This window comes from Bubalus kerabau, chromosome 7 (assembly GCF_029407905.1).
Source record: "Bubalus kerabau isolate K-KA32 ecotype Philippines breed swamp buffalo chromosome 7, PCC_UOA_SB_1v2, whole genome shotgun sequence".
NCBI lineage: Eukaryota > Metazoa > Chordata > Mammalia > Artiodactyla > Bovidae > Bubalus > Bubalus kerabau.
The window spans coordinates 23,787,058-23,806,640 of NC_073630.1; the positions used below are offsets into that span (position 1 = coordinate 23,787,058).

The 19,583-nt window shown below is 39.7% G+C and overlaps 1 protein-coding gene across 2 annotated transcripts in view; it reads right to left on the bottom strand.

Annotated features, from left to right (window-relative positions):
- Positions 1 to 1,788: 1,788 nt before the first annotated feature.
- Positions 1,789 to 19,583, bottom strand: part of SLC39A8 (solute carrier family 39 member 8) — an 83,673-nt gene continuing 65,878 nt past the window's right edge. For both annotated transcript variants that reach the window (XM_055587814.1, XM_055587815.1), the window contains exons 7-9: positions 8,326 to 8,533; positions 7,233 to 7,417; positions 1,789 to 3,222 (exon numbers count right to left, since the gene is read on the bottom strand). In XM_055587814.1, coding sequence (XP_055443789.1) covers positions 3,073 to 3,222; positions 7,233 to 7,417; positions 8,326 to 8,533 — 543 coding nt within the window. In that variant the 3' untranslated portion in view covers positions 1,789 to 3,072. The remainder of the gene's footprint in view (positions 3,223 to 7,232; positions 7,418 to 8,325; positions 8,534 to 19,583) is intronic.

A 19,583-nucleotide genomic window follows, 5' to 3' on the forward strand; every position in this document is an offset into this window, starting at 1 on the left:
CTCTAATAAGTAGCAATTTTCTATTTTTGAGGTCGTCATACCCTATCGTCTCTGTTCTAATACTTGAGAAAAATGGCCAAAAGACCAATACATAAAGAGACTAACACAGAGTACCCAGACAGTCCACATACATTTTGATCAACACCAGATGAGTTTGTTAAACTATCTTGTTTTAATATCATGTTGCAGCTTTTTAAAAAATTTTTAAATTGGAGTATAATTGCTTTACAATGTTGTTAGTTTCTGCTCTACAACAACGTGAACCAGCCGTAAGTATACATAAAACCCCTCCTCTAAAACCTCCCTCCCCCCTCACCACCCCACCCCTCTACATTGTCACAGAGCACTGAGGTGAGCTCCCTGTGCTATATATACACAGCGCCTTCCCACTGGCTATCTACTTTGCACATGGTAGTGTATATATGGGCTTCCCAGTTAGTGCTAGTTGTAAAGAACCCACTGTTCTGGCATGACCCAATTCCTGGGTCAGGAAGATCCCCTGGAACAGGATCTGGCAACTCACTCCAGTATTCTTGCCTGGAGAGTCCCATGGACAGAGGAACTTGATGGGCTACAGTCCATGGGGTCACAAAGAGCTGGACACAACTAAAGCAACCGAGTATGCATGCATGCAGTGTATATATACCATTTTGTTATTTGTTGTTTAGTTGCTCAGTTGTGTCCAATTCTTTTTTTTTTTTTTTAAACTTTACATAACTATATTAGTTTTGCCAAATATCAAAATGAATCCGCCACAGGTATACATGTGTTCCCCATCCTGAACCCTCCTCCCTCCTCCCTCCCCATTCCATCCCTCTGGGTCGTCCCAGTGCACCAGCCCCAAGCATCCAGTATCATGCATCGAACCTGGACTGGCAACTCGTTTCATACATGATATTTTACATGTTTCAATGCCATTCTCCCAAATCTTTCCACCCTCTCCCTCTCCAACAGAGTTGTGTCCAATTCTTTGTGACCCCATGGACTGTAGCCCACCAGGCTCCTCTGTCCATAGATTTCCAAAGCAAGAATACTGGGGCAGGTTGCCATTCCTTCTCCAAGAGATCTTCCTGACCCATGTCTCCTGCTTGGTAGGTGGATTCTTTACCACAGAGATACCTGGCAAGCCAATGACCCAGCAATCCCACTCATGGGCATACACCCTGAGAAAACCATGCTTCAAAAAGACACATGTACCCCAAGGTTCACTGCAGCACTATTTACAATAGCCAAGACATGGAAGCAACCTAGATGTCCACTGACAGATGAATGGGTAAAGAAGATGTGGTACGTACACACAGTGGAATATTACTCAGCCATAAAAAGGAATGAAATTGGGTCATTTTGGTGATGCAGATGAACTTAGAGTCTGTCATACAGAGTGAAGTAAGTCAGAAAGAGAAAAACAAATATTGCATATTAACACATATATATGGAAATCTAGAAAAATAGTACTGATAAACCTATTTGCAGGGCAGGAATAGAGACAAAGACATAGAGGATACATATATACTACCGTGCTGTAGCTTCTTAAATAGCTTCTCAACCCAGACATATAATCTGTGCTTTGAAAAGGTAAAGATAATTTCCTAAGATTGAATGTAAACAGGTGAAATGATAAAAATAGATTCTATGTATACTGATTTCAATGAACAATGATTAATCTTTATAGTATTTATTTGCTGAATAGCTTTAAAATAAACATACCTATTTCTCTTCCTCGTAATACCAGGTACATGAAAGTCACTCAAAAACTATCCATTGAAATGAATAAGGAATGACACAATACAAGGTTTCAAAGGTGTTTACTATTTGGTCAAACAATATTTTTCAATTGTCAGAGGGAAATGTACATTAACATACATGCTAAACATTCATCACTTCTGCATTATTGCTATGTGACACAATTTTACAGCCTGTGGGACAGTATAATTGCCAAGGTCATTGTGGGCATCTGTCAAATATTTTTCTCAGTTAAATCATCTTCCCTTAAGTGATTTGGGCGTGAGATTGGGGCTAGGATGTTCAATTATAGACCAAATTTCTGTATCTACTAAATGAATAAAGTCTCTATCTTTTATAAAAGGTAGAAAAATAATCATGCTGTGTGGGATTTTTTTTGCAAAATATACCATATAGGAAAAACACAGGCTGAATACAGAAGAAGTATTTTCTGTTTCTTGGACACCCATAAAAAACATATATCTTAGTCTTTGATATACAGCCATTCAGCTGTTATTTTGCATTTACTTAAAACATCCTCTGCTAAATAGTTGTGTTCATCTTTAAAAGTAAATTGCTTAAAATTACATTCAATTTCTTTCTGTAAACCAACATTTCTTCACCTCAACAAAGGAAATACCTTGGATACCACCGATGAGCTGTCATCAGCGTTACATTACACTTAGAGGGGGAAAAAATCTGAGTCTGAAATTAGTAGAGTTAACAAAATTTTACTGATTTCATATTATTTCAAGATGGTTTTCAAAGCCATCCAACAAGTCCCTATCTGTAATATAAAAACAAAACCAAAGCTATGAGCAATCTTTCTCTCCTGGATTCATTAAGGCCTTGGAATCATTTATATCTGTGTTTTGTACATTTTGATTCTCTTCCACATTTTTATGTACTTGCTTGTGAAAGCACTAGAACAAATTAATTGAAAGAAACCACTCTGAAACTACTTGAACATTTGATCCGACCATAGAGATTTAAAGGCTTATACAGCCTAGTTTATATTTTCCTCTGGGTTTTGGTGTCGAAATGATTATAGAATGCATGTTTCTTGCTTTGTGATGGTTTTTTAATATGCGTGAAACATTAAAAAAAAGTCAGCATTTACCAAAGATCTCATGTATCAGGCTTTTCAGACTGGAACCAAAAGCTTTTTAAAGCATTTTTAACAACAAATGATGGTCTCTTTCACAGATCCTGAAACCAATAATCAGTTTTCTTGACATACAGCTAAAAACAAAATTATCTTTTAACTAAATAGGATCAGCTTAAAAATCCCTTTGGAGCTGTTTTTATTTATTAAATGCCTTCATTAACACCACCATCTTTCACTTCTTATTACTCCAATTCAATTTCTCCCGCATACAAAGTGATGAGAAGAATGGCTGTGAATCCAGTTAACATCCCTGCGTTCTGAATCATGAAGAAGGTGAAATCGGTTTTTCTTCCAGTTACCTTTTCTCTCAACATATCGTTCATCTCTGGAAACTAGAGGAAAGATACATTGTTAGATAACTGTTGCCATCTTGTGGTCAAACATAAAAGTTATTACAGATTCCTGTGGGGGTGGGAGGGGGTGAGCGTTTCTCTCCCTGGTTTAAATGTTTTAGTACAGAGAGCATAACAGCAAAAGCCTGTGTAATCAGACATCAACAAGAAGAAGAGTAGGAAGACTGTGCCCCAGGTTAGTCAATCAGTGGCTGGAGATAAATCTCATTTTATGCCTCCTCTCCCTCCCTTCCTTGCTCTCTCTGCTCCATCCACATCATTCGGACCTCAAATGTATCCAGCCTCTTTCCATCCTCAAAATCTTCACGCCCACCAAAACCTCTTTTGCCTCAAGTCTTTCAACGAGCTAAATCTTTGAGGTTTCTGCTTTCTTATTTTCATAGGAAGGCTTCTCCTAGGCCTTCCTAACTTTTGGTTCAGTTCAGTTCAGTCGCTCAGTCGTGTCCGACTCTTTGCGCCCCCATGAATCGCAGCACGCCAAGCCTCCCTGTCCATCACCAACTCCCGGAGTTCACTCAGACTACATCCATCGAGTCAGTGATGCCATCCAGCCATCTCATCCTCTGTCGTCCCCTTCTCCTCCTGCCCCCAATGGCTCCCAGCATCAGAGTCTTTTCCAATGAGTCAACACTTGGCATGAGGTGGCCAAAGTACTGGAGTTTCAGCTTTAGCATCATTCCTTCCAAAGAAATCCCAGGGCTGATCTCCTTCAGAATGGACTGGTTGGATCTCCTTGCAGTCCAAGGGACTCTCAAGAGTCTTCTCCAACACCACAGTTCAAAAGCATCAATTCTTTGGTGCTCAGCCTTCTTCACAGTCCAGCTCTCACATCCATACATGACCACAGGAAAAACCATAGCCTTGACTAGACGGACCTTTGTTGGCAAAGTAATATCTCTGCTTTTGAACATGTTTTCTAGGTTGGTCATAACTTTCCTTCCAAGGAGTAAGCGTCTTTTAATTTCATGGCTGCAGTCACCATCTGCAGTGATTTTGGAGCCCAGAAAAATAAAGTCTGACACTGTTTCCACTGTTTCCCCATCTATTTGCCATGAAGTGATGGGACCAGATGCCATGATCTTCGTTTTCTGAATGTTGAGCTTTAAGCCAACTTTTTCACTCTCCACTTTCACTTTCATCAAGAGGCTTTTGAGTTCCTCTTCACTTTCTGCCATAAGGGTGGTGTCATCTGCATATCTGAGGTTGTTGATATTTCTCACGGCAATCTTGATTCCAGCTGTGCTTCTTCCAGTCCAGCGTTTCTCATGATGTACTCTGCATAGAAGTTAAATAAGCAGGGTGACAATATACGGCCTTGATGTACTCCTTTTCCTATTTGGAACCAGTCTGTTGTTCCATGTCCAGTTCTAACTGTTGTTTCCTGACCTGCATACAGATTTCTCAAGAGGCAGATCAGGTGGTCTGGTATTCCCATCTCTTGAAGAATTTTCCAGTTTGTTGTGATCCACACAGTCAAAGGCTTTGGCATAGTCAATAAAGCAGAAATAGATGTTTTTCTGGAACTCTCTTGCTTTTTCCATGATCCAGCGGATGTTGGCAATTTGATCTCTGGTTCCTCTGCCTTTTCTAAAACCAGCTTGAACATCTGGAAGTTCACGGTATTGCTGAAGGCTGGCTTGGAGAATTTTGAGCATTACTTTACTAGCGTGTGAGATGAGTGCAATTGTGCGGTAGTTTGAACATTCTTTGGCATTGCCTTTCTTTGGGAATGGAATGAAAACTGACCTTTTCCAGTCCTGTGGCCACTGCTGAGTTTTCCAAATTTGCTGGCATATTGAGGGCAGCACTTTCACAGCATCATCTTTCAGGATTTGAAAGAGCTCAACTGGAATTTCATTACCTCCACTAGCTTTGTTCGTAGTGACGCTTTCTAAGGCCCACTTGACTTTGCATTCCAGGATGTCTGGCTCTAGGTCAGTGATCACACCATCGTGATTATTTGGGTCGTGAAGATCTTTTTTGTATAGTTCTTCTGTGCATTCTTGCCATCTCTTCTTAATATCTTCTGCTTCTGTTAGGTTCATACCATTTCTGTCCTTTATCGAGCCCATCTTTGCATGAAATATTCCCTTGGTATCTCTAATTTTCTTGAAGAGATCTCTTGTCTTTCTCATTCTGTTGTTTTCCTCTATTTCTTTGCACTGATCACTGAAGAAGGCTTTCTTATCTCTTCTTGCTATTCTTTGGAACTCTGCATTCAGATGCTTATATCTTTCCTTTTCTCCTTTGCTTTTTGCCTCTCTTCTTTTCACAGCTATTTGTAAGGCCTCCCCAGACAACTTAGACACCCCTATTATCATCTTGCATCACATATACTGTTTTTCCATTCATTTCAGTTTTTATTTGTGTTTATGTAATCATGTGTGTGGTTTTGTTTGTTGAATTACAGGTTCCCCTCTTTGTAGATAAAAAACCGTGCCTTTCTGCTCCCTCCATCATCTACAATGCCTTACCAATTTCCAAGCCTGATACAAAAATATCAATTGATAATAGCTTATGAAATATGCTTTCAGAAGTCACTATATAGTTAATTCTTATTCTCTCCAATTTGTTTCCTTTTGCTTGTTCTATCCCTCATAAAATCATAAGGTTTTTTAAAAAAAACGGTGCTGTTTTTGAATTGAAGACTATAACAATCTCATGGCGGTGAAAGCAATTAAAACCCCAAGTTCTGTACTTAAAATCCACTCTTTCTCAGCACAAAACTTCTACTGAAAAGGCTCATGAAGAGATCTGTAAATGTCATCTTTTCAAAATGCATTTCCAAGTGATTTGCTATGTACACAGTGGTGCAACGTGCCAAAGCATTCAGGAGACCTCCAGACTCTGCAGTCACTCCATTTGCCTGATTTGAGAAAACGTAAATTACAAGGATACAATGGATGAAATTTGTGAAGCCATTCTGAAAAAAGCAAAACTGCCGTAAGTACATATAGCATCATTTATTCGTATTATTTCTTTAAACCGAATAACTCTAATAGATTCTGTTCTTATATTTCAAAAGAAAAGAAGTGATGACCTAACATAAATACATTATGAGGCACTAAATTCTGTGAAGAAAGACATAAATGCAGTGATGGTTGTAAGAGATGAAATCCTTGTGCTTATAAGGGTCTGCAGAACAATGAACAGTGTTAAGAATGCAGATGGAGGAAATTAAATTAGTAAATTATACATGTAAAAAGACATTCAGTTCCAAATGCAAAGGAAACATTCCTTGATTTGCATCCATTTAGCACATTTTCATTTTCTAGGAAGCCATCCATGATTTATTTGAAAATGCATGGAACCACTGATACTCTCTCCCTTACACACACACAGACATACACAGAAACAGCATAAACATAAACATAGATATAAATATATACTGACCCAAGTAAATATCGTTCACCTTTAACTTATCAAATTTACTTTAACTCAAAAGGCTCTCACTGTTTAGAACTTTGAAGTAACAGAATGCTATTTACTTTATTCAACAAGTCATTTCCTTCCGAATATGACATCTTCTTGAAAAAAGGGTGAAAAGTCCTTCAGAGCCATACCATAGCAGGATACAAGCTTTACCCACAAGGAAAAACACCTGGGAAAATATCTCTACTTCAACAAAAATAAGTCATTTTGTCCTCTAGCAATGAGATCCTACCTAGATCAAAGAATTGATGAGAATCACTGTCAAATCACTATTAGTACAAACCACTCAAAAAGAGTGGACCTGAAATACTTTAAATGACAACAGAAAGGCCATCCACACTGAGAAAAGCAAAAGGTCACCCTTAGAGAAGGAAATGGCAACCCACTCCAGTGTTCTTGCCTGGAGAATCCCAGGGACGGGGGAGCCTGGTGGGCTGCCATCTATGGGGTTGCACAGAGTCAGACACGACTGAAGTGACTTAGCAGCAGCAGCAGTCAATTCATAACCCAGATGTTTATTTCCAAATTTAAAATACAACAAAATCAAAATGTCTTACCATGTCTGCCAGAGAAATATAGAGGAACATGCCTCCAGCAAGGGCAAAGATGATATTTGGAGCAAAATTATTGCCCACCAAGATGCCAAAAGCTAGCCCAACATAGCAGGAACATGCAGAAAGGAAATTGAATAACAAGGCTTGTCGAGTGCTCATTCCTGCATTGAGTAGGATCACAAAGTCCCCTAGAAGAAGAAGAACACATTAAGTCAATGGTTTTTCTTTTTTTTTTTTAATTACTTTTTACTGGAGTATAGTTGCTTTACAATGTTGTGTTAGCTTCTACTGTGCAGCAAACAGGTATTCTCTCTTTTCGATTTCCTTCCCATTTTGGTCACCACAGAGCACCAAGCAGAGTTCCTTGAGCTACACAGCAGGTTCTCACTAGTTATCTATTTTATACACAGTGTCAATAGTGAAAGCAAAAGGTGAAGAGGGTGGCAGAAGATGAGATGGTTGGATGGCATCACCAGAGCTGACTCATTGGAAAATACCCTGATGCTGGGAAAGATTGAAGGTGGGAGGAGAAGGGGACCACAGAGGATGAGATGGGTTAGATGGCATCACCGACTCAATGGACATGAGTTTGAGTGAACTCCGGGAGTTGGTGATGGACAGGGAGGCCTGGCGTGCTGCAGTCCATGGGGTGGCAAAGAGTCGGACATGACTGAGCAACTGAACTGAACTGAACTCAACAGACATGAACGTGGGCAAACTTCGGGAGACAGTTTGACCAAGGGAAGGACAGGGAAGCCTGGCGTGCTGCAGTCCATGGAGTTGCAAAGAGTCAGTCATGACTTAGCTATTGAACAACAACAATCAATCCCAATCTCCCAATTCATTCCACCCCACCTCTTCCCCCGTCACTGGTGTTCATATATTTGTTCTCTACTTAAATAGTTTAGTAGATTTATTCTCTACTTAAATACTTTTTTCTCTTTTTGGATAAAATAAACGATAATAACCAATGTCTAAAAAGGCTCCTTCATTTCGAGACATCAGCAGGAGTTTTAAGAGTGTGTCATCTGAAATGTCTCCCTCCCCTTAAACCAAGAAGTTAACGGACTTGGACGACGTGAGAAGAACTCCTTACCTAACTCATGAGGGAACTCCTCGCATAGGATGGCTATGGAGGTGCTGAGTCCCTGCAGAAGAGACAAGGTGCAGGAGGCCCCGATGGCCAGGCCATCGATGAAATTGTGGAGGGCATCACTGAGCGTTATCATCCAGGCGATCGTCCCTATTTCTGAGAGCTTCGGCCCCTTCAAACAAGTACATGAGCTTGACTCTTTTTTTCCATCCTGTAAAATAACAGAAAATCAATCCACAGGATAACCGACATTTCTTGAAAGTCCAAGCGATACAGAGAAGTAGATGTATTATGTGTTGAGAGAGACAAATGTTTCCAACAGAAAGTCTTTCATAGTGGATAGGAACCACTAATCATAAAAAATGGAGGAAAAAACTTGGAGAAAGGAAAGGAAGAGACTGACAGGCCTTGAACAAACCACTTAAAAGACATTTTACTCTGGTTTCCCTTCAAACAATCCTTTTGACTTGTATGAACAAATTCTTACTACTCCCTTCCTAAAATGTAATATTAATAGATATTAACCTAAGAATTTGATTTATTCATACACTTTAAAGTAAAAGAAGTTTTTCAAAGACTGAATTTAAATTATTTTCCATGTTATAATTTGAATGTGAAATCCACATTTAAAGCATGATAACATCAAGGAGTATGTATTCTAATCTATCCTGTGCCAACCTTGTAACTGTGAGCAAGTAATCTGAGCTTTAGTGTCTTTGATTATGAAGTGAAGAGAATGCTCTAAATTATTCATTTATTTTTCAATGACTTAGTAAGTTTCCACTGTGTTCCAGGTAGAGTTCTGGGTGTTTAGGATATCCTACAAGCTCTAAATTTCAATGATTCTCTTAACAAATTATATGAAGTATGATTAAAACAGGCTTGCCTTTACACCACACTTCTTTCCACCATGAAACAACAGAAAATCCTACAGCAGAATCTTTGTAAGAATTTTAATTTCCATAAGAAATTTTTTCAAAAAGAATTTAAATTTCCATAAAATTTACAAAGTTGTATAAAATCAAATGACAGATGCCAACTGAAGCATATTCCAGAAACTGTGGGAAAAGATAATAAAATGCAAATTCATTTTTAAGTAGGGAAGCAATTTGCAATTAACTGGAGAACATTTTATTCCTAATTCTCCTCCCCTCAACTCTACCTCAGCAGCTAATCAACATATTTATTGAACATCTGCAATTTATACAACAGTCTGTTGAATGCTACAGGAAGTGCACAGAAGTGGGAAACACAGGTTCTATCTCCAAGAAGCCTATTTACCTTGGAGAAACAAGATGTAAAGTATACAACTGACTCTAAAAATTGTGCAACATATATCAGCTGAAAAGGGCTTCCTTCAGAGCGATCATCTGAGAGGTGGTGCTTTTTCTCTGATGTCACTAAACTGCTCAAAACACTTTGGGGACCATTCTTTCTAAGTTGACTTCCAATCTTGCCACACACCTTTTCACTGTTTCATTAGTGGCAAATCTTCACCTTTGAGGGATGTTTTGTTTGTGCATGCGTGCACGCTCAGTTGCTTCAGTCATGTTCGACTCTTTGTGACCCTATGGACTGTAGCCCACCAGGCTCCTCTGTCCATGGGATTCTCCAGGAAAGAATACTGGAGTGGGTTGCCATGCCCTCCTCCAGGGGATTTTCCAGGCCCAGGGATCTAACCCATGTCTCCTGTGGCTCCTGCCTTGCAGGTGGATTCTTTACCACTGAGCTACCAGCAATTTGCAAGGGGAACATCCCCTTCTCTCAAAAACACAGGAAGTGACATTAATCTCCTTTTACTTTAAAAGGCAGTTCTTATCAGCATAAAAAGAATTCCTTCTGGTTTTAAAATGTGGTCTTTTCACTGTACAGTGTTAAAACATAATCTGAGGCAAATTAAATAATTTAAGAGTTTATTCAAGCAAGAATGGATTCCAAGCTGGCAGTGTCAAACCAGGAGTAGTTAGGAGCATTCCAGGGACAGGAAGCCTAGGGAGACTTTTACAGAGAAAAGATGGAAGCAAAGCAAGGAAATTATTGATTGAATACAGCTCAATGTCTACTTGGAAGTTAGGAACTGACTGTCTTTAGGTTTTGATTTTGTAGTCTTGAAGCATTTACAGGCTTAGATTTTGGATTGCTTACATATGACATTTGAGCCACCTCAGCCTCTGTCCTTATTTAATTAATTCAATAGTTGATATATCTTAACTGCCACAATGTAATAAACAACAATGACTTCAGTTCAGTCCAGTCATTCAGTCATGTCTGACTCTTTGCGACCCTATGAACCACAGCACACCAGGCCTCCCTGTCCATCACCAACTCCTGGAGTTCACTCAAACTCATGTCTATTGAGGTGGTGATGCCATCCAACCATCTCATCCTCTGTCGTCCCCTTCTCCTCCTGCCGTCAGTCTTTTCCAGCATCACCTTCTTTTCAATTGAGTCAGTTCTTCACATCAGGTGGCCAAAATACGGAGTTTCAGCTTCAACATCGGTCCTTCCAGTGAATCTTCAGGACTGATTTCCTTTAGGATGGACTGGTTGGGATCTCCTTTCAGTCTGAGGGACTCTCAAGAGTCTTCTCCAACACTACAGTTCAAAAGCATCAATTCTTCTGCACTCAGCTTTCTTTATAGTCCAACTCTCACATCCATACATGACCACTGGAAAAACCATAGACTTGACTAGATGGACCTTTGTTGGCAAAGTAATGTCTCTGCTTTTTAATATTGTGTCTAGGTTGGTCATAACTTTTCTTCCAAGGAGTAAGCGTCTTTTAATTTCATGGCTGCAGTCACCATCCACAGTGATTTTGGAGCCCAAAAAAATAAAGTTTGATCTGTTTCCACTGTTGCCCCATCTATTTGCCATGAAGTGATGGGACCGGATGCCATGATCTTCGTTTTCTGAATGTTGAGCTTTAAGCCAACTTTTTCACTCTCCTCTTTCACTTTCTTCAGAAGGCTCTTTAGTTCTTCTTCACTTTCTGCCATAAGGGTGGTGTCATCTGCATATCTGAGGTTATTGATATTTCTCCCAGCAATCTTGATTCCAGCTATGCTTCATCCAGCCCAGCATTTCTCATGATGTACTCTGCATATAAGTTAAATAAGCAGGGTGACAATATATAGCTTTGACGTACTCCTTTCCCTATTTGGAACCAGTCTGTTGTTCCATGTCCAGTTCTAACTGTTGCTTCCTGACCTGCATACAGATTTCTCAAGAGGCAGGTCAGGTGGTCTGGTATTCCCATCTCTTGAAGAATTTTCCACAGTTTGTTGTGATCCACACAGTAAAAGGCTTTGGCATAGTCAATAAAGCAGAAATAGATGTTTTTCTGGAACTCTCTTGCTTTTTTGATGATCCAGCAGATGTTGGCAATTTGATCTCTGGTTCCTCTGCCTTTTCTAAAACCAGCTTGAACATCTGGAATTTCACGGTTCACGTATTGCTGAAGCCTGGCTTGGAGAAATTTGAGCATTACTTTACCAGCGTGTGCTGCTGCTGCTAAGTTGCTTCAGTTGTGTCTGACTCTGTGCGACCCCATAGACGGCAGCCCACCAGGCTCCCCGGTCCCTGGGATTCTCCAGGCAAGAACACTAGAGTGGGTTGCCATTTCCTTCTCCAATGCAGGAAAAGTGAAAAGTGAAAGTGAAGTCGCTCAGTCGTGTCCGACTCTATGCGACCCCATAGACAGCAGCCTACCAGGCTCCTCCGTCCATGGGATTCTCCAGGCAAGAGTACTGGAGTGGGTTGCCATTGCCTTCTCCATGAGTACAATTGTGTGGTAGTTTGAGCATTCTTTGGCATTGCCTTTCTTTGGGATTGGCAGCTGCACAGCACTGGAGCAGCTGAGGAGATGCCCCACGTCCAAGGGCAAAGGAGAAGCCCCAGCAAGACGGTAGGTGCTGGAGCGGTGGCTACACGGTGCTGGAGTGACTTTGAGGACATACCCAACGTCCAAGGGCAAAGGAGAAGCTCTAGAAGGATGGTTGCTGCTGCTAAGTCGCTTCAGTCATGTCCAACTCTGTGCGACCCCATAGACGGCAGCCCACCAGGCTCCACCATCCCTGGGATTCTCCAGGCAAGAACACTGGAGTGGCTTGCCATTTCCTTCTCCAATGCATGAATGTGAAAAGTGAAAGCTAAGTCACTCAGTCATGTCTGAACCTCAGTGACACCATGGACTGCAGCCTTCCCAGGCTCCTCCATCCATGGGATTTTCCAGGCAAGAGTACTGTAGTGGGGTGCCATTGCCTTCTCCAGAAGGATGGTAGGAGGGGTGAATTCATGTTTAGAATCAAACCCCATTCCCGCCAGAGATACTCAGAGGGCTCAAACAATCTTGTGTGCACCAGGACCCAGGGACCCCACAGAGAGTGAGACAGAACTGTGTTTGAGCATCTCCTGTGGAGGTACGGGTCAGCAGTGGACTGCCACGTGGGCAGGGGCTCTGGGTGCAGCAGACCTGGGTATAGCGTAAGCCCTCTTGGAGGAGGTCGTCATTAACCCCACCACAGAGCTGCCAGAACTTACACAGGACTGGGAAATAAGAGTCTTGGAGGGAACAAACAGGATCTTGTGTGCACTAGCACCCAGGAGAAAGGAGCAGTGACCCCAGAAGAGACTGACCCAGACTTGCCCGGGAGTGTCCAGGAGTCTCCAGTAGAGGCATGGGTCAGTGGTGGCCTGCTGCAAGGTTGGGGGCACTGAGTGTAGCAGTACATGCATGGAATCTTTTGAAGGAGAACTCCATTATCTTCATAACCTTCAACATAGTTTGGCCCCAGGTAAATAGCAGGGAGGGAACACAGCTCCACCCATCAACAGAAAATTGGATTAAAGATTTACTGAGCATGACCCCATTTTATTGTATTACATTGAAAACAATAGAGAAAGGAGTGTGTCAAGGCTGTATATTGTCACCTTGCTTATTTAGCTTATATCATGAGAAATGATGGGCTGGATGAAGCACAAGCTGGAATCAAGATAGCAGGGAGGAACATCAATAACCTCGGAGATGCAGATGACACCACCCTTATGACAGAAAGTGAAGAAGAACTAAAGAGCCTCTTGAAGAAAGTGAAAGAGGAGAGTGAAAAAGTTGGCTTAAAACTCAACATTCAGAAAACGAAGATCATGGCATCTGGTCCCATCACTTCATGGCAAAAAGATGGGGCAACAGTGGAAACAGGTCAAACTTTATTTTTGGGGGCTCCAAAATCACTGCAGATGGTGACTGCAGCCATGAAATTAAAAGACGCTTACTCCTGGGAAGAAAAGTTATGACCAACCTAGACACAATATTCAAAAGCAGAGACATTACTTTGCCAACAAAGGTTCATCTAGTCAAGGCTATGGTTTTTCTAGTAGTCATGTACGGATGTGAGAGTTGGACTATAAAGAAAGCTGATTGCAGAGGAATTGATGCTTTTGAACTGTGGTGTTGGAAAAGACTCTTGAGAGTCCCTCAGACTGCAAGGAGATCCAACCCAGTCCATCCTACAGGAAATTAGTCCTGAAGATTTACTGGAAGGACTGATGTTGAAGCTGAAACTCCAGGACTTTGGCCACCTGATGTGAAGAACTGACTCATTTGAAAAGACCCTGATGAAGGCAGGAGAAGGGGACGACAGAGGATGAGATGATTGGATGGCATCACCGCCTCGATGGACATGAGTTTGAGTGAACTCCGGGAGTTCGTGATGGACAGAGAGGCCTGGTGTGCTGCCAGACACAACTGAGCAACTGAACTGAACTGAACTGAACTGAACTAAGGATAGCCCTGCCCATCAGCACAAGACCCAGTTTCCCCCTCAGTCAGTCTCTCCCATCAGGAAGCTTCCATAGCCTCTTATCCTTCTCCATCAGAGGGCAGACAGAATGAAAACCACAATCACAGAAAACTAACCAATCTGATCACATGGACCACACCCTTGTCTAACTCAATGAAGCTATGAGCCATGCCAGGTAGGGCCACCCAAGACCGACAGGTCATGGTGGAGAATTCTGACAATGACTTAGTACATGTCAAATGAGTGGCTTGGGTGAAAAGTCCCAGATTAGGAAACAATTACTGTCAAAGAGAAACAAAGGCAGTCATGAGAAACACCATAGAGAAAGTGACCTTGGCTTTGCAAAAACTTACTGCCAAGATACACTTCAAAAGACCAGTTGTTTTCCTTTACCAACTTGATTTGCCTAATCACTTATTTATAATTTCCTTATTTACTTGTGATGACTTAGGGAAAAGATTGCTAGACCAAGTCTTAACTACCTGAAATTTTGGACAGAGCCTGTATACAAATTCCTTTAATTCTGAAAAACAAATTAATGTATCAGGCAGGGTTCTTTTACCTCTGAGTACAGATATTACTATGTTTATTATACTTCCTTTAATCTTATAATCTTAGGACTGAAATAACACTGTTGGCTAGATTAACTGTTATACATTTTTAAAAGTCTTAGAAGGAATGAAAGCAGGCAAACATTCATAACAGTTCTTTTTTAATTCACCTGGAACAAAGTCATTGAGCAGAGAGAACACTAGAGTCAAGTCTTTGTTAAATTAAGACTACTCTCTTTCCCATTATTTTTTTTATCTTTCTTTGGTCTTGTTGCTTGTTTGCTTTCTTCCTTGTTTGACTTCTACACTAAATATGAGGCTATTTCTAACCTCAGCCATGATAAGGCAATGCAATCTAGTGAAAAGACCACTGGTCTGAAATCCAGGCCAACCAAGGTCTTGCTTGGCTCTGACAAGAATTACAGTGTAATCATCAGCAAGATGAATAAGATTGCTCACTTAAATTATTAATGAAAATGAAGTCAAAGCAAAGCACAGACTAATCAGAAGCGGGGGAGAAATAATAGCATAAACAAAGTTATGAGAGCAGAAGGGAGACTGAATAGAATCCCAACTTAAGTATGGAGGGGAAGAAGAAAAAGTAAAACAAAAAAGCACTAAGAAATCATAATGAAGAAAGCAAATGGGCTTATTGCAGAACAGTTTAAAGTTAAATAAGGCAGTTAAAGAAAGTTAAAGAAGACCAAAAAAAGAGACAAAGAAGCAGATGTGAGAGGAGGAGGAAGAGGAAGACAGGAAGAAGGAAGAGTGGCATGTGTTGGGAGGAGCAGGAAGAGCTATCAAAAGAGGAAGATAAGTAGGATGAGGAAAAGGAAAAGAAAAAGGAGAGGGTGGAGGAGAAGAACAAGAAGGAGGGCAAAGACGAGGGGGAAGATTAGGAAAAAAAAGAAAGAACTTGGCTATCCTGCATAGGACATGGATCATATAAACACGGCTTACACCTGCAGTGAAATACTATGCAGAGTAGCAGGGATGATGAATATCTGTATTTTTCCAAAACATAGCATTGAGGTAAAATATATTTATATTTATACTTAACAACATGCCTACTGGGCACCTTTTGTAAAAATTAATATTATAATCCTCTGATGGTCTGAGTGCAACTTGAAAAGATACATATACAAATGCTAATCATGGTTCTCCCTTGGGGACAGTACTATGGGTAATCCTCGGGTTTCTTCTTTTATCTTTTATGGGTGTTCTGGATTTTTTGCATTATGTTATTACAATACTCAGAAAACAAAACATTAAAGCCATGGGATGAGAACCAGCAAGAGGCAAAAGTGAAGCTGTAATGACTCAGGAGTTATCACCAGCAAACAAGGTGGGGAAGCTGGAGAAGCAGGCTACCTGCCAGGTTTAATCTGCATTTAAGAGGGCGTATGGTCCCACTAAGTGAAATACTTTTTTGTTCAATTAATGGCTGCAAAAATCAGCATGAACACTATCAGAATTCACTCTGTATCGGGGGAGGCAATGTGAGCCATGATGAATAAAAATGTTTTTTATGGTTTGTTATCTTCTATTTTACTGATAAGAAGGTAAAAGCAGGCAACCACTGCAGTTAAAGCTAAATTTCAAATTCCATATACCATGCTCAAAGAATTTTACAGAGCAAGAATTCTGGTTACTAAAAAAAAAGAAGCACCAAGTCAAAAAGGAAAGTAGAAACCCTCCAAAAAACATAATTAAGATGGCAAAAGGAAGTATAAATAAACAAAAGCTGAAAATTATATGCAAAGCTAAACATAAAATCTATGCCCATAAAAGAGAAACTCATGTAACATAAAAACTATAAAATATTATTTTAAGATGTCACAAATAAAAAGATGAGAGTTAAAGAAAGAGGCATTGAATGCAAGCTAGCTTAATGATTCAAGGATATGGGCTTTGGCACCAAATGGGTATGAGTTTAAGTAATGGCTCTGCTACTTAATATTAATAGCTCCATGTCCTTTGGAAAGTTACTTGGATCTTAGCTAATGCAGTAAGACAAGAAAAGGAAATAAAAGGTATATACATATTGGGAAGAAATAAATAAAACTGTCTTTGTTGGCAAACGGACATGACCGTCTATGTAGAAAATGCTAAAGGATCAACAAAAAAGCTCCTAAAACATAATAAGCAAGTCTGGCAAGGTTTCAGGATGCAGATTAACATATAAAAATCAGTTGCTTTCCAATATGCCAGCAATGAACAAGTAGAATTTGAAATTAAAATCATAATAGCATGTATATTAGTACCTCCTAAAATTAACTACTCAGGTATAAATCTAACAAAATATGTGGAGGACCTATATGAGGAAAGGCACAAAACTATGATGAAAGAAATCAAAGAAGAACTATTCCATTCATGCATTAGAAGACAATGAATAATTGTCAAATGTTAGTCCTTCCCAAGTTGATCAACAGACTCAGTGCAATCCCAATCAAAATCTCAGAATGTTATTTTGTCGATTTTTTTTATTCTAAATCTATATGAAAACGAAAAATTCTTAGAATAGCTAACACAACATTGAAGGAAAGAAAGAAGTTGGATAACTGACACTATCTGACTGCAAGACTTACTATGAAGCTACAGTAATCAAGATGGTGCATTATGATGAAATAATAGACAAATAGATGAGTGGAACAAATAGAGAGCCTAAAAATAGACACATATAAACATGGTCTACTTATCTTGGACCAAGAAGCAAAAGCAATACAATGGAGAAAGTCTTTTCTCCCATTCTGTGGCTTGTCTTATTCTGTTGGCATTGTCTTTTGCAAGAAGGTTTAAATGGTGCTGAAATAAGTGGACATCCATATTTAAAAAAAAAAAAAACACCGAGTGTAGACACAAACTTGACACTCTTCACAAAAAAAAAAAAAAAAAAAGAACTCAAAATGGATCATAGACCTAACTATAAATGCCACACTCTAAAACTCCTAGACGATAAGATAGGAGAAAACCTAGATGACCCTGAGTACAGCCATGGATTTCTAGATACAACACCAAAAGCATAATCCATGAAAGAAATAATTGATAGCCTGGACTTTATTAAAATTTAAACCTTCTCTTTGCAAAAGACAATGCCAACAGAATGAAAAGACAAACCACAGAATGTGAGAAAATATTTGCAAAAGACAAATATCTGATATCTGATAAAGACTTAAGCAAAATATACAATAAGAAAACAATCAATTAAAAAACAAGCCAAAGACCTTAACAGACACTTCATTAAAGAAGACTTACAGATGTCAAATAAGGATAGGAAAAGCTCCATATCATATGTCATCAGGGAACAGCAAATTGAAACAAGATAACACTACACACCTATTAGAATGGCCAAACTCAGTAACACTGACACCACCAAACACAGGCAAGGATTTGGAGCAGCGGGAACACTCATTCATTGCCGGTGGGAATGTAAAATGGTACGGACACTTTGGAAGATAGTTTGGCAATTTCTTACAAAACTAAATATATTCTTCCCATACAATTCAGCAATGATGCTCCTTGATATTTACCCAAAGAAGTTGGAAACTTATGTCCACATAAAGACCTGGACACAGATGTTTACAGTATTTTTTTCCTAACGGCCAAAACTTGGAAGCAACTAAGATATCCTTAATTAGGTGAATGGATAAATGAACTATGAGACATCCAGACAACAGAATCATATTAAAGTCCCCCAGCCCCCAAATGAGCTATCAAGCCATGAAAAGACATGGATGACACTTAAATGCACATTACTAAATACAAGAAGCCAAATTTGAAAAGGCTACATAGTGTATGATTGTAACTATATGACATTCTGAAAAAGGCAAAACTATATATGGAGACAATAAAAAGATTAGTGGTTGCCAGTTGGGGGAAAAGAGAGATGGATATGTGAAGCAAGGAGAATTTCAGGGCAGTGAACATACTCTATATGACACTACAATGATGGATACGTTACAGATTTGTTCAAACCCATGGAATGTAGAATACCAAGAGTGAAATGGAAACGATCGACTTTTGGTGATTATGATGTGTCGATGGATGTTCACCAGTTGTAACAAATGTACTGATCTGGTGGGGGATATTGATAATGGGGGAGGATACACAAGTGTGGAGACAGGGAATATATGGGAAATCTCTGCACTTTCCTCTCAATTTTGCTATGAACCTACAACTGCTCTTTAAAAAAAAATTACTTGGAATCTGATTTTAGATTCCTTATCTGTAGAATAGAGAAAATAATACTACCCACTCCATAGGATTATTGTGATGATTAAATGACATGTCTGTAAACTATGCCACAAATGGTTATTATTGTCACATAGATCATTTTATCTAACAAAGTACAGAGGAATAAAACATTACTAAAAGGAAGAAAAACAAAAACTGCCTAAGAGAAAAGTGTGCATGACAAAAAAATGCTCGTATATGATCCTTAAATAAATTCTCCTGCATACTGATCAAGATGACTGGAGAAAATGGGAGGAAAAGTAAATCTATGCAAAAAAGGAGCTTTGGAAAAGTGAGAGGGTACAGTGACATATTAAAAAGAAACAAAGAGCAACTCCCCTAGGGCTCCAGTGGTTGAGTCTGCCTTGCAATTCAGGGGACTCAGGTTCAATCTCTGGTCAGGGAACTAAGATCTCACACGCCTCGGAGCTACTGAGCCTGGGCACAAAAGATCCCGCTTATGGCAACTAAGACCCAACACAGACAAGCAAATAAATACTTAAAAAAAAAAAAAAAGGAAAGGAAAAAAGAAAAATTGTTAACAAGGGAGCGTGAGCTTGGACATAAATATACTCTACTGAATTTTCAACTACTAGAGTTCAAGGTGTACTAAGGAGTCAGGAGGTTAATTAGCCAGAAGGTAAAATCCACTGTAAAAAGTATCCAGTCTGAGTTA